The sequence below is a fragment of the Dryobates pubescens genome, chromosome 14 (assembly GCF_014839835.1).
Source record: "Dryobates pubescens isolate bDryPub1 chromosome 14, bDryPub1.pri, whole genome shotgun sequence".
In the NCBI taxonomy this organism is placed as follows: Eukaryota; Metazoa; Chordata; class Aves; order Piciformes; family Picidae; genus Dryobates; species Dryobates pubescens.
In genome coordinates, this window is record NC_071625.1 from 8,324,182 (window position 1) to 8,340,098 (window position 15,917).

Genomic DNA, 15,917 nt, shown 5'->3' on the forward strand with positions numbered 1-15,917 from the left:
TAGGTTGGCTACGCCTTTCTTGATGTGCTGCTGCTAAGCCTTCATTGTGTACCTCAGTGAGAGGAGGGAGCATCTGCAAGTTGGCATGGCAGCACTCCAGGCTCCCTCCAGTCCTGCAGAAAAAAGCTCTCCAGCTCAGCATCAGCTGCTCAGGGTGTGTTGACTGGCAGCTACAGTTTATCAAAGTGAAAGTCCTGAGCACTCCACTTGCCTTTGAAATGAGGACAAAATACATGCAGCCAGCATGGCAATACTCTAAAAATGCATGTTTTGGACATCTTATTATTTTTCATGGAGGTCCTTGCTCTATAAGGCCACATGAGAGGCACGTGCCACCAACATGCTTTTGGTAGCTCAAGCAGGGAGAAGCCAGGAAGGCAATACTAAAGCAAAATATAATGAAATGGGGGAAAAGGAATAATATAAGGAAACAACCATGCTGCAGCTCTGCAGGTGTTTCCTTTTATCTTTGCTATTAGAGATTAAATGTGCAGTGTGTTTGCAAACAAGATTTCAAAATGCATAGTTATACCTTAATAAAATGAACCCTAGACCCACAACTCTCTGAAGGTCTGATGGACCCTGAATTTGCCAAGGGAAGTGGTGGAGTCACCACCCCTGGAGATATTTGAAAGATGCATGGATGTGGTGCTTAAAGATGTGGCTTAGTGGGTAGTAGCTTAGCTGTAGTGGTGGGATTGTGAGCTCTAGGTGAGTGGATGGACTGGATGATCTCAAAGGTGTGAGCCTTGAAGCAGGAGCAGAGCATAGGCTCTGGCATAAGTCAGCGTTGTTCATACTGTCTTGCTCTTCACTCATTTCTCTGGTGCAGACTTGGAACTTGCTGAGAAGCATTCCTCAGGCAATGCTCAGGTCTGTGCTGGGGTAGGTATGTGCTGGGGACCATTCCTATGGGCACTTTGGATGTGGACACTCTTGTCTGTGGGGGATGAAAATTTAGCTTCACAAAGGGGAGGCAGGCTGCCCTGCTTGGTCTCAGCACCAAAGATTTGTCCTTAGCCTGATCCCCAAGCAAGTGTAGCCAGCAGGACAAACAGGAGAAGGCCTTGAAGCATGACCAGAATGTTTTAGGGAAATGTACAGGGCAAACTGTAAGTGACTTGCTATTAGGAAATGAAACAAGAACACAAGAGCCCTCAAACTGAGATCTTGGGCCTTAAATTGAAATATAAGCTTGATTGAATGGCCTTTTCATTGGGACTTTTAGCAATATACAACTTTGAGAGCTTAGCAACACTGAAGTCCATGACGTCCAGATTAAGTTTGCTCTTTGGCTTCTCTGCCCAGGTTTACTCCTGGTAATTTGGGGAGAAAGCCAAGGAATTTAGATAAGGAAACACAGATGCCATAACAAGTTGGAGTACTCCTGCAATTCCTTGAGCACAGAGCTTGCAGCCTTGCACCTGGACCAGCTTCTACTGTTTTTTTTTTTTGACCCAAAAGCAAAGTCTTCCAAGAATACAACATGGCTCTGAAATAAAACAGAGAGTTTGGCTCAGAAAATTGCTGTTGCAGATCTGGAGCTCTCAGCCCACCTCTCTGAAAGAGCAAATAAAAGATGCTACTTCTGTGACTTTAACTTGGAAAACTAACCCTAGAGGTAATTCTTGATCACCCATCCAGTTCTAAATGGGCCTGATCCAGTGTTATAGCTCAGCTCAGTAGCTTTCCCAGTGATTTGGGTTTTCAGTAAATCCTGTAAACCCTAAAAATCAGGGGGTTAACAGCCAGAGTCTTGCTGCAGATACCTGAAAAGGAGGTTGTATCAAGGTGGTCACTTCTCCCTGGTAACAAGTGATAGGATGAGAAAAAATGGCCTCAGTTGCACCAGGGGAGGCTTAGGTTGGATGTTAGAAGAAACTTCTTCAATGAAAGAGGTAACTGACTCCCCACCCCTGAAGGTGTTTCAAAGAGGCAGAGATGTGGTGCTGAGGGACATGGTTTAACACCAGCCTTGGGAGAGTTAGAGAGTGGTTGGACTCAATGTCCCTGAAGTCCTTTTCCAACCAAAATGATTCTATGATTCTATGTATGTGCAGTTACATCATTCACTTTTCTTTCCCTAGATTCCTTTTTGTTGCCCCCCCCCCCCCCCCCCCTATTGAGTCAGGATTAAGGGGTGCATGTGTGTGTAGCTAATTCTCCTTTTAAAATAAACTCAGTGCCAGAGGCCACATTTTTAGGCTCAGTTGATACAGTAATCCTTAAAAACAACCAGCCTAAGCACATGCTGGGAGAGCACACAGCAGGGGTTAGTCCTGTGTTAACAGGGAAATAGGCTTGGTTTATTAACAGGTCTTATTCAAGTCTCATTTCCATGCTCTTTTGACCACATTAGGTTTTCACCTCAGATGGGCACATGGCAAAGCAGTAATGGAGCAAGAGAAGAGACAAGCCCTTTTTCAGTTCACAGAACCCCAATTCTTTATTAATCACAGCTTGCTCACAATGACATACAGGAAAATAGCACTAATGAAGAGTAGAATATGCAGGCAGCAACCTCCAGGGGGGGCAGGGACAACTTCAAAACTGCAGCTATTTTGGGGACGATGTGTTAGGTTTGGTGATACTGTACTTGGCACAAGCACCCTGTCTAGTCATTCCTCCTGCTTCAGCCCTCTTAATCCTAGATGTCTGTCACTAGGTAGGGTTAGATAACACTGAAGAGTAAAGTTCATGATGAATGGAAGTCAGCAGTGTCAAAAAACCAAGAAGGTAGTAACTGGCTCATGGGTTCCAGGTGAAATATTTGGTAGCCTCTGGTACTATTACACACTTAATGTGGCAGCATCAGATAAGCATCATAGATCATGGCACCTACAGATAAAGCCACTCGATGCTATCTATTGGTTGCTCCATCGATAAATTTTTCAAGTGGTGGAAGCAGCTCACTTTTACAATTAGCATTTGTATGGCTGTTTGGCATTGCCCAGGATTTGTCACAGCTGGATGGTTACAGCGTGCCTCTTAAATTTGCCTCGAATGGGTTCCCATTTGCTCGTGTTCTGTCGCACGGATGGATTTGTTGCGCTGCCTGCGGCAATCCAGCCTCGACTCTTACAGCGCGCCACAGAGTCCTGCAGCGCTTGAGTCGCCTTTGGAGAAACTACGCTTTAAGAGCCTCTTGTCTCGGGCAGCAGAACATGAAGTCACGATTACCTGTGATCTAGTCACTGTTTCAACAAAGCTCATTGATGGCAAAGCAGCCTGGGTCGTTAGGCAATGACTGGTCTCTAGCACCATAGAACTACTACTGACCTCGTGGGGTGGGAAGGGAAGGCGCAGGGGGATGGGGTTAGACGCGAAGTGCTCCGAATGAACAGACCCAGCAAATTCAACCCGGTGGAAGTAGACGACATCAGAAGCCTGTTACAGGACATGTAAGATTATGAAATAACTTGCATAATGCAATACTTGTATTTTTTAACAAAAATGTAAGTATTTACAAAATAAGATCCAAGTTTTTTTAAACATCAAGCAAATCATTCTGCAAAGAGACCACATTGGGTTTGTTTCTATGGGTTTTTGTTTTGTTTCTTTCTTAAAGTTGGTTTTTGTGGTTTGTGGTTTTTGTGTTTGTTTGTTTGTTTGTTTTTCCCTTTCTTTGAGTTCTTGATTTTTATTTATTTATTTAGTTATTTATTTATTTTTTTTAAACCATGTCATACATTTCCCATACTGATATCTCATGATCCATAATATAGGCAGGGGGAGTTTACTAATGGTGGGGATGGGTCACATCCACCATTGGTGCTTCAGCCAGACAGTTCCACCTGGAGCTCCTTGTTTCTACGGACCTCTGCGGCATGCCTCTCCTGGAAAACATCAAGAAGGAAGGAAAATAATAATCAAACCTCTGTCTCATTCTGCCTGCCCAGGGAGGCTCCTGATGACAAACAGGGAGCCTGCCCAGGGAGGCTCCTAGAGAGCTGCCAAACAGAAAGGGACCTGGGGGTGCTGATTGACAGCTGCCTAAACATGAGCCAGCAGTGCGGCCAAGTGGCCAAGAAAGTCAATGGCATCAAGAATAGTGTGGCCAGGAGCAGGGAAGTCATTGTGCCCCTGTACTCCACACTGCTTAGGCCACACCTTGAGTACTGTGTCCAGTTCTGGGCCCCTCCATTTAAGAAGGACATTGAGACACCTGAACGTGTCCAGAGAAGGGCAACGAGGCTGGGGAGAGGCCTTGAGCACAGCCCTATGAGGAGAGGCTGAGGGAGCTGGGATTGTTTAGCCTGGAGAAGAGGAGGCTCAGGGGAGACCTTTTACAACAGCAGCCAGAATTAATTTAGAGTTGCTTGAGCCCATGTATATTCAGCTGCTTCTGTGGAACTGGGCCTGTGGTCAGGCTGACCAGCTGTTGAGTGGATTTAGGAATGTTCTATTTGGGGTGTTTATAAAACTATTTTTTGGCAGCTTCTGGATTTTAGAATTTTGGTTTTATGTCTCTCTCAACTGTCAAACAATAAGACTTCTACCTCTTGTGTCTGAAAACAACCCCAGACAATCAAAAGACAAGCAGAAGGTGACTACAGAAGCAAACATCTATCCTTTTAATCTGACTTTCAGGCACTCCTGAGGTGTTCCCAGGCACTAAAGGGTCTTCTATGCTGAAAGATTCATAGAAGGCAGGAGTTACCTTTTTATTGTATGAGTTACACTCTGGGTCACAGACCAAGACAGTTCATTGCATCAACTGAACCTGCAAATCTCAGATCTTACAAGATCCACCATTCTGGATGCTAGATTTTAGAAGAGACTTATTCTCCAAGGCTCCTTTTAACTGCTGGTTGTAGAAGTAATCTGTGCTTGCAGGAACTTCTAGCCACCAATACCTCGGGCCACCCACAGTTGTGAGTCACATTCTGGACCCAGCTATCTCACTCCTTTCCCTGCACATACAGGGTTTGCTCTTTTGTGTTGGCAAATCTGTAGGGTCATACAACTTCTAATTACTGGTCTGAACAAATGCTCCCAAATGAGTTACTGCCATCGTTGTTCAGGAGCCTCCTCTGGATTTCATGCACGTATGGCATGATACTGCTCTGGCTTTTGGACTTCAAGGATGGCTTATTGGCTTTTCCTTTTGTTTTCATAAGCTTTGGGATATATGCCTGCAAATTAATCTAATGCAGAAATGTGAAGGAATCTGAGTATGGTTCTTAAGGTCCAGAACTATCCCATTTGCATGGTTACTTGTCATGTTATCCTTTGGTTCCTGCTGTTTCTTTCCTGCTCTCTGAGACATTTGTTGCAGAGGTGCTCATGGAGAAGATCTCAGTGAACACCACTGGGAACTATTTTCTTTCTGCTAGGCAATTTACTAACATACTGACATTCACCAACAAGTGATGATTCATGCAGAACTAATTGACTTTTTCCTTAACACTCCTAAATCTTTATCTCCATGTTTTCCTCTGTTATATGGAAGGGTTATTATGGAGAAGGGTGTTCTTGGTCCTGTCTGGTGCTTGAGATTTACCTGTTTCCTCTGGCTGTGTTAGCAATCTCCAGAGGAAAATTCTCTCTCTTTTAGTTGCAAGACTTATGGAAGAACAGACCTCCTTTGATGTATAGGAAAGATTATTTTTCACTATTATTTCCCCTCTCCCCCATCTATTTTCATCCTTTTCCTCTGAGAAACAAAGAGCATAGACACAGGACAGGTTGTTTGATTTGATCCATGACTTTTCTTAAAAGCTGATATCTAATCATAAGTGACCTTTCACTTGTTCTCAGTACTTAAAAGCTAGAAAATCAAACTCTCTTTGGAGAGACTCTAGCAAAGGGCCATGAAGATTAAAGAAATGGAGCATCTCTCAGTCTCTTCCTTTGAGGAAAGGCTGAGAGAGCTGAAACTCTTCAGCCTGGAGAAGAAAAGGCTCCAGGGGATCTCATAAATGTGTATAAATACCTGGGGGCACAGATCCAGGGTCTTGTCAGTGGTGCCCAATGACAAGTCCAGAGGCAGTGGGCACACACCGAAACACAGCAGGTTCTGTCTGAACTTCAGGAAACAGATTTTTGCTGTGAGGATGATCAAGCTACTGGCACAGGTTGTCCAGAGAGGTTGTAGAGTCTCCATCCTTGGAGATATTTAAAGGCTTTCTGGACAAGGTCCTGGGCAACCAGCTCTAAATGGCCCTGTAGAGTTGTAGAACAGGAGGGTTGGACCAGATGATGTCCAGTGGTCCCTTCCAACTTCACCCATCCTGTGATTACAGAAGTTCAGTCTTTTTCTTTTCAAAGGTGGTGGCTTAGATAGGTGTCAAGGGCTCTAACCTAAAAATTACTCAGGGGCAGGAACACACAGAGCTACCCACAACAAAATGTTGATTAGATTTTCCTCTCTAGGCTAAGGTGAGGAGTGATGGTGTGGTTACCTTCTCTTGGAGACGTTCGATAAGAGCAGCTAAGTTAGCTTCACGGTTTTCTTTGATCTGTTCCATTTTCAGTATCAGCTTTTCCTCTGCCATTTTGCTGAAGTTATTGTTCTCCTCCAAAGCTTTCTGAAGCACTTCTCGCTCATGTTCTCTCTTCTCTGCCAGATGTTTCAGCACCTGGGCCTCCTGGGACTGCAAACAGAGAGACACGTGGCTGAAACGTAACCCTCACAGGGCAATAGATCACCGAGTGTGGCAACTGCCTGAAGCTTGTTGCTTTGCTGTCACATGCCCTGTTTGGAAAGATCACTTCTGTGTATAAACCAGATTAGCTTCAACCAGAGAGGCTTAGAGGCACTGCCCTAATGTGGGGTATGTGCCTGAGGTAGCAGCAGAGAGGTGTCTGAAGCGCTTCTGCTAAGAGCCACCTCTGCCTTGGGTTGTTGGAGTTACTGCAGTGCTCGCTCAACCTCTGACAGCTGCAGGCTTTTAGCTATGAGCATTTCATCTGCAGAGACAAGGGACTGGTGGCTGAGGGTAGGCACAGTGTTAAAAGGGAGCTTTTTCCATTTTTTACCCAGATTGGACTATTTAATATGCTTGAATAGTTACTAACAGACTTTGAAGCTTGCTGTTGTGAAAGAAGCAATTTAGATAATGGTTTGGTTTGGGATGGGGTTTTTTTGTGGTTTTGTTTTTTTCCCCATGTTATTTATGTTTGGCTTCATCTCAGTGATTAGAAGGGGGAAAATGGTTTTATTCTGTGGAAAATAATAAAACCTGATTTTTACTTAGAAGTTCAAGTTTCATTTTGCAAGGAAGATGAAAGCTGCAGGTAGGAATTAGAGATGCAACCTATATGCAAGGCTGTGGTGTTCTCTGCAAACTCAGTGCTCAGCAGCATCAGCCTTGTTATTTATTTTACATCCCATTACTAACATGAAACCACCGGTCCTAGGAGAGAAGCCAAAGAGCTTGCAGCATTGGGGCCACCCTCTAGGCAAGCCTAGTCAGAAAAGACAATATGTTTCAGAGGGGTGATTTGGAAATGATAAACAAGCTGTATGCTTTTGGATACAACAAATTAGAGGGAGCATGAGAAGCAGACAGAAAACAGGGAATGAAAAATGGTTCCGGGAAGCTGAGTGCATTATTTCAGCACAGATCACAATGAGCTGTTGCCATTGTTATCTGTAAAAATGAATTCATTTAAAGCCTGAACTAAGGGCTTTAGCCAATAATTAAAATTAGCAGAAATGAATCCCATTAAATTCTATCATGTGGAGTCTATCTGACGTGAGCGAGGTCCAATGAGGAGGAGAAAAATGGTATTTTAATGAAGGTAAGATACACACAAAGCCAAATGTACTGATGAGGCAAATGCAGCAGATTCTAGAAGAGGCTGAGGAAGCCAAGCAGGACATCTTGCAGCAGGGCACTGCAGTAAAACATATCTGGCCTTGAAAGACTGTAATGGCTTGCTTGAGATCAGAGGAAAGAGCTACTTTCATCCATCTTGGTCACTTAATGTATTTGCTTTTACCTCTAGGCTGGTTGCAGTTAAGGGCTTATTTCTCATAATTGCGATCCCTGGAGCACTTCCTGATGGGAATGGTCTGCTGAAATGGTTGGTACCTTACAAAGGCTCTTTCTGACTCCCACCTCCATTATAGTGTATTAAAAGAGCAAGCAATTTTCAGGAAATAACTGTTGTGTAGGACAAAAGATGTTGCAAATGTGACCAGAAAGCTGAATCTAGGTGTGAGGCATCCCTGCCTATGGCAACAAGGTTGGAGTAGATGATCTCGAAGGTCCCTTCCAACCTTAAGTCTCAAGCTGCACCAGGGGAGGTTTAGGCTGGATGTTAGGAAGAAATTCTTCACAGAAAGAGTGATTGGCCATTGGTATGTGCTGACCAGGGAAGTGGTGGAGTTGCCATCATTGGAGGTGGTTAGGAAGAGACTGGATGAGGCACTTGGTGCCATGGTTTAGTTGATTAGATAGTGTTGGGTGATAGGTTGGACTCAATGATCTTAAAGGTCTCTTCCAACCTGGTCTGGTCCATTCCATTCCATTCCATTCCATTCCATTCCATTCCATTCCATTCCATTCCATTCCATTCCATTCCATTCTCATCTAGTTCCAACCCCTCTGCCATGGGCCAGGACACCTCCTACTAGAGCAAGCTGCTCAAGGCCCCATCTAGTCTGGCCCTGAACACTTTCAGGGTTGGAGCCTCCACAACTGCTTTAACTGTTATGTCCTTTTCCATGAAACATTACAGTAGTGAATTCTTAATTTGACAGAGTTCTTAATTTGAAACATTTAATGGTGTTTAAATACATGTATACAATGTGTTATAAAATCAAGCCTTTTCAGAATTGGGCACTTCCAAGGACATGTGCAGGGCCTGTGGAGATGCAATAGAAAAAAGCAAAAAGGCAAGAAAAAGATTTGGAGCATGCCTGTAAGCAGCATTTTTTAAAAGAGCATTGGCTTTCAACAGGAGGTAGCAAAATGCCTTTGAGACTCTGGGGCACTTGCCCATTTTTCAGGATTTGTTTACTTCTATTCGAATCCTTTGTCTTCTGGAACAGCTTCTTGTTATCATAAATCCAGGAGAACTGTGGAAAATTAGAGTTTTGAATCAAAGCACCCACGGCTCTGAAGGCTATGCTGGCACATAATGCATTAAAAAGTGATTTGTCCACTAACTCATGATAATGATGAAAATCCTTACACTCTAAATCCAGCGTTTACTGGATGCAAATTATGCTGGCGCCAGCAAGAGTCTGAATGGAAGCTAAAGCAGACCTCTGGAACTGACTTCACACCCCTAAAGTGGTGGTTCTTCGGAGTGTGCCTCAATAAGCATTCCTTTTCCTCCCTCAGAATGGTGAAGGTCTTGAACATATGGCATGTCCAAGGGTTCAAAGCACAGGGACCCCCTTGCTCCCCACCACAAGACATCCACATGGCAGAGTCCCATTTAGATGGATGTCTCTCTTGTGATGCTGCTGCACCCCACCCAGCTGGCAGTCAGCCTGTTTCCCTGGTGTTCACACCATTTCTGAAAGCCCTTAGGACAAATTTGGAAGGCAGTTGATGTTTTTGGTACTGGATTGCCAAACCCTTTTCTGTTTCCAACACATTTGGAAAAAGAACTTGGCCACCCTATGTCTGTTCAAAGTCTACTACACATCCAGAAATGTGTAAATGAATGACTCCAAATATCTGGTGGGGCTGGGACTAGCAGACTCCCTTTGTTGTTTGTGTTGGGTTTTAACTCCTGTATTGGCACTCCCATGGTCTTGACTCAGGACTCCAACATATGTAGGAAGTTTTTATTCCAGGTTTGTTTTCAAGATTGTGTTTGAAGTGCTAGAAAAGATATTTTCCAACCTTTGGTAGTCCATGTTCTTATACACTTTTAAATGGCTTATGGTAAGTGCATCTGGTGCAGTTATTGGGAGCAAATGAGTAAAAAGGGCTGGAAATGGGAGGAAAGATAAAGAAGGAGAGAACAGTATGAAATAGTGGAGGAAAACCACCAATACTTCATAGCCCTTTGTTTTACCCTCTCAAGCAGCTCCTTGTCCTCCTTAAACCAGGGAGCCCAGAACTGGGCACAGTATCTTGCACCATTTCATAGTAATGATATTAAAAACCCCTGTGGCTATAAATCATTATCCAACAACGTGGAGGTTAGAAGCCATGGCTGTTCTCTTGCTTTCTTTGTAGCCCTAAGCATGAGGGTTGTGCTGGATTAAACTTCATTCCCATACAAAGCCATTAAAAGGGTTTAATTACATGCAACTTGCCTCCCATAATCCAAAATCTAGCAGAAATGTGCATCTCTTTAGTGCTTCATTTTAATGCTAGTAAGCTGAACAAGGGCAATAAAGATGTATAATGCAACGTATGGCTCTCAAAGTCTGTACAATCCAAGCATATTAACTGCTGAACATTCAAGGGAATGGGTAAAAATTGATGGCTGTTAAAGATTCTGCAAGAAATAAACTTCTGCTGCTTACAATGTCAGCATGCTCTAATTTCTGACGTGGGAAGGATGAAAAGAGTTTTCTGAGCATCCATCAAGGTGGGGAAAATACAGCTCACAAGTGCCAAAAACATAATGGGCTGCTAATGACATGCTGTAAAGGGGAGTCTATAAACGGCAAGGACAGATCTGCAACCAGCCCAAATGGGTCTTGCTGTGTGGTGCAGAAGGAAAAGATGCCTCAGGTGAAACCCTGAGTTTGGTCTGGGAGCTTGAGGTCATGACTGCCAAGTGAGGTAGAGAAAAAAAGGAGGAAAGGAATGAGATTTGTAAAAGCTGGTAAGGGAATAGACAAGAATGATGATCAGAAACCAGCATAAAGACAACGAAGCCCTAGGTGTTCTTGAGAGTTTGAACATTTATTAATGAACACTACCTAATTATCAGAGTAGAAACTAATCCTTAAAGAGTGTGGAATCAACTAGTATCTTTTTTTCCCCCAAAAAGGCAATTCTTCTCCATTTGTTATACTTGATTTTAATTGGAACAGTGCTGAAAGGACATGATCTAGAAATAGTCATGCCTGTCAGTTGTTGTGCACAGACTGAAAAGTATGGCAACAACTGCCACAGTGGATGTCAGAAAAAGTCCAGCTGGTTTGCCTGGCAGCAGAATGTGGAAGATGCTTAGGGAATGTGCAGATGCTCTGTACAACTGCCTGAGAGGAGGGTTTAGCAAGGTGAAGATGGGTCTCTTCTCCCTAGGAACAAGTGATTGGGTAAGAGAGAAGGGCCTCCAGTTGTACTGGGGAGCTTTAGGTTGGATATGAGAAGAAACCTCTTCACTGAATGGTTTCTGGAACAGGCTGGTTGAACCCCCATCCCTGCAGGTGCTTTTAAAAGAAGCAGAGACATGGTGCTGAGGGACATGGTTTAGCACCAGACTTGGTAGAGTTAGGGAATGGTTGCACTCGATCTTAAAGCTCTTTTCCAACCAATTCTATGAAGCTGAGCAAATCTGCCTGGTACTTATCTACCTCCCTACCTCCCTCCCTTCCTACCTACCTACCTACCTCCTTCCCTGCCTCCCTACCTCCCTACCTCTTCCTATCTATCAGCAGTCACCAAGTTATGTATTTTCCAAGCCAGAGGCTGAATTAACCTAATCCCTTCCTACAAGGCACTGCTTTATCGATTTTGCTATTATCTCATGGAAATAATATTTTAATAATCTCCAAACAGTCTGTGACAACAAGTACAGCTTGATTAAGCAACACATGAAAAGGTGATTCCCTTCTCTGTTTTGAAATGGCTGTCTGATAATTTCATTGAGTGCTTTTTCCCCTTTGGATTGTGTGAAAGAGAATATAATTATTCCTATTAATCTCCTCATTACTATTCATGACTTTCCAGGCTTCTATCTTATCTTTCATCTGTTGTCTCTTTCCAAGCTGAAAAGTAGACTATTTAATTTATCTTATGTAAGACTTGCCATTCCTCTGACTGCTTTTTTATCCTTCTTTGCACTAGACTCTCTCTGTTTATTTTTTTCAGGCCAAAAATGGAGGCAACAGTTGGGATGTGAGAGCAACAGGGATTTTAACAGGGATGTAATGAAGGGTTTTTTTTTCCTCTTCTCTTCTCTTTGTTCCTTTCTCAGCAATTTCTGCTGCAGTGCTAACGTGGAGGTTCTTGTCAATTAAAAGAACTCACTCATAGATTCATTCAAAATGAACAGAGTACCGAGGGGAAGAGATGGGCAGGTGTCTGTGCTGCTGTCCCTGATTACCAGTTTATGGTGTAATGAGTTTTTCTTTAGGAAGAAAGGAGCAGTAATGAAATCAATGCAATGAAATCTCTGGGAGATTCAATTTCTATTTCCCACCAAGAGGATGCATAATGTCAGGCTTCTTAATTGCTGCCATTTCATTCTGTGGCCGTATCTTGACACGAGTATTTGCACTTGGTGCAGAGGCACTTCACAGATTGAGTCTTTGGGGTGTATCATCATTTGGGTGTGTGAGAGCTCGTGTTTCTGGGCAGCTGCTTGTGCAAATGCCTATTCCTTTGGCATATAGTCATGTCCTTTTGCAGAAATGAATACCTGATGAGGTAGTTTCAGGCTATGTCTAGGAAAATTTCCACAGATTTGAGCAGAAAGTAGTAGAATGTAAATAAATCACCATTGGATGTGAAAAGGAAAATAATGATAAGTTCTAAACTTATCCTCTAAACATCTAGAATAGTGTGGCCAGCAGGAGCAGGGAAGTCATTGTGCCCCTGTACTCAGCACTGGTTAGGCCACACCTTGAGTACTGTGTCCAGTTCTGGCCCCTCAATTTAAGAAGGACATTGAGACTCTTGAACGTGTCCAGAGAAGGGTGATGAGGCTGGGGAGAGGCCTCGAGCACAGCCCTATGAGGAGAGGCTGAGAGAGCTGGGATTGTTTAGCCTACAGAAGAGGAGGCTCAGGGGAGACCTTATTGCTGTCTACAACTACCTGAAGGGAGGTTGTAGCCAGGAAGGGGTTGGTCTCTTCTCCCAGGCAACCAGCACCAGAACAAGAGGACACAGTCTCAAGCTGCACCAGGGAAAGTTTAGGCTCGAGGTGAGGGGAAAGTTTAGGCTCGAGGTGAGGAGAAAGTTCTTCACAGAGAGAGTTGTTAGCCATTGGAATGTGCTGCCCAGGGAGGTGGTGGAGTCACCATCCTTGAAGGTGTTCAAGAGGGGACTGGATGTGGCACTTGGTGCCATGGTTTAATAGTCATGAGGTGTTGGGTGCCAGGTTGGACTTGATGATCTTTGAGGTCTGTTCCAACCTTATTGATTCTATGATTCTGTGATGCTAAACGATCCCATTGGATGGATTACAAACATAAGCTGGTTGTATAGGCTAACTTTTTCTCTCTTTTTGGCTTCCTTGCACTGGGAGACACTAACTTGCTTCTGCTTGGCTTTGCTGACCTTGGCTATGTTCTTTGTGGCTGGGTATCCTAACAAAAGCAACTCCCTGCTCTTTCTCTTGTCCCTTTGTGTCCAGGAGGTAAGGAGGGGGCAGGGAAAGGGAATCCATTAACTCCCCTGGTTTTTGGTCAGGGGTGGTGGTTCTTGTGCTGTTTATACACTGCAAATGCCTATAAATATTGTAACTACTGTGTGTTTTGTACATAATCATTGCATTTCATTGTAGATTGTAGTTTTGCTTGTAAATACAGCTACATTTGCTTCCAGCTGGGCTGGGCTGGCAGTTTAATGTTGGGGGAAATTTTCAACCCACCACACCTGAGGAGGATTGCTTTGAAAGAAGCAATAGTGCTGATGTGTGTGCATTAGAAGCACAGTGTCCTGGTAGCAAGGTAGCAGGAGCGGCAAATGTGGCAATGCTTCAGCGCCCATCTTAGTGAGGTTCAGACTAGTCAGACTTCACTGCGAATCAGAACTGAGGGCCAGGTTTTAAGGACCTCTCAGTAATCCAGATCTACTGACTTCAATGGATTTACAGCTTGCTATACACCAGTTTCCACCGGGTTTCTTGGAGGCGAGTCTGCCAGGAGTGAAAGCAGAATGGAACTCCTTTTGTTGGAGCTGCTCTGTGTGCTGCCTGTGGTGTATTTGCTGTCTCTGGACTTCTGTATATGTTTTTGTCCCTGTCTTGCACAGATTCTGTGAATGTCAGTTTTAGAAACAAGTCACATTGTTTGAGAGAGAAATGAAAGGCTTAGCGACATCTAAGCTTATTTCTTTTTCAGATACCCTCTACTAGGGACTCGATGAACAGGGGGAAGGGGCTTCTAACTCCATTTTAATTGGTGCAAGCAGATTGGTCACAAAATAACATCAGTCACCTGGCTGAAAGACACAGGAAGTCCTTCCATGGCTCCTGAATCATCTCTGACTTCTGTGGCTCTCCTTGTGGGCCACAACAAAAGGAAACATGGGCTAACCAGGACAATATATTATCATACGCTGACTTTCCTGTGGCCATTGCAGCCTGCAATGGTGCAGCACAGCACCATAAATGCTGGGCCCATACAAAACACTGCTCATTTTCAGGTTGGCAATGCAGGCTGCCTTTGGCAGTGTCTCACTGGCATTGCCTGTCATCCTACAATTGATCTGAGCTGGAATTCATCCTTTTGTCTACTCAAAAAACCCCCATCTAAATAAAAGCAAACCAAACCAAACAAACAATCAAACAAAACCAAATAAATACCCAAACCAACACCCCCCCCCAACAACCCACCATCAGAACTATCTCTAACTTAGAGCAAATAAAGACCTCTTCAAACACATCAGTTACCACAAACCCCAAATAAACAGTTAATGTGGACTTCCTGCTGTGCACACCTTGTGAAGAAGATGTAACAACCCTTCTAAACCCTGTGTGACAAACACTGGTTATGGAAAAGGTTTTTACCATTATGGGTAAGGTCATAAAGAAGGGAAGAATTAGGCTGTAGATCACCCCACAAGGCCAACTTTCAGCACTGCTGAGGCTGTCTGCTAGAAAAGCTTCTCCTGGTAGCTGCACTGTGCTAGCATCTTCATTCAAGTGTGAGGTGAATAGTCCAGAAGGCTTTTTGTTCCATGCTCACATGCCTCCACACTGCATAGATAAGACATTTTAGGCACCAGGCATGCCTTGTGGGCAATTTCCATGGGCCACTACCAGCAGTCAAGATCGGGTAGCCCAGACCATTTGAACTGCACATCCATCTCTTAGACACCAGAAGAGCTGCACTGGTTTTCAGAGGCTATGATAGATGCTCTGAATGAACCACTTCTTTACACAGTAAGCATTTATATTTGAACCTCCTGCCTGAAGCTATCTGCATTTTGTGATGCATGCTTCCTAAGCATCAAAACCAGTGAGGTTTTTTTGCAAGCTCCTGGAGGGAGATAAACTTTCAACCAGGTTAGTAATTTTTGTCCGTGTGTCAGCAATGGCAAACACAGAAATGGACTGAAAACTTGGCTGCTGTTCTGTGTGATAAGCCAGGTATAATTACTAGTGTTATTTGAAGGAATGATACCTTTCTCCTCTCCTCTGCAGCCTCCAGCTTTTTCTGGATCTCCTCAAGAGAGAGTTCTTTCTTCTTTGGAGAAGCTAAAGTTCGTGGTGCTTCTGAGACCGGAGATGGAGGCTTTAAGATCAGTTCAAAGGCCTGGCCTGAGGCACGTTTGTTGATTTGTTTCACTTCCATGTCTGCAGAATAAAGTGAGAAATGGTAAGCCCTTCAGTAATACTTCAGCAGTTTGCTGAGGAGAGCAGCAGCACAAACCTTAGCGTAGGATCAGAAGCACAAACAAAAGATTAAGCATCTTTGCCATGGGCATTTAAAAAGCAATGGCAGATTATGGCCTGAAAACTGTTCTCAGGAGAAGTACATTCCATTTTATCTGTAATAGCTTAATTATACCTTAATCTCATAAAGATAAAAATTTACAGCAGTTTTGGGAGCTTACTGGGCGTTTGTGCCATTTCACACCCCCTGCGAGCGGTGCCCAAGCTGA

The 15,917-nt window shown here is 43.8% G+C and overlaps 1 protein-coding gene across 1 annotated transcript in view; it reads right to left on the reverse strand.

The window, feature by feature from the left end:
- Window positions 1–2,407: 2,407 nt before the first annotated feature.
- STMN2 (stathmin 2) overlaps window positions 2,408–15,917 on the reverse strand; it is a 43,608-nt gene continuing 30,098 nt past the window's right edge. Inside the window, exons 3-5 of the mRNA XM_009905763.2 lie at window positions 15,437–15,609; window positions 6,405–6,596; window positions 2,408–3,836 (exon numbers count right to left, since the gene is read on the reverse strand). Coding sequence (XP_009904065.1) covers window positions 3,777–3,836; window positions 6,405–6,596; window positions 15,437–15,609 — 425 coding nt within the window. The 3' untranslated portion in view covers window positions 2,408–3,776. The remainder of the gene's footprint in view (window positions 3,837–6,404; window positions 6,597–15,436; window positions 15,610–15,917) is intronic.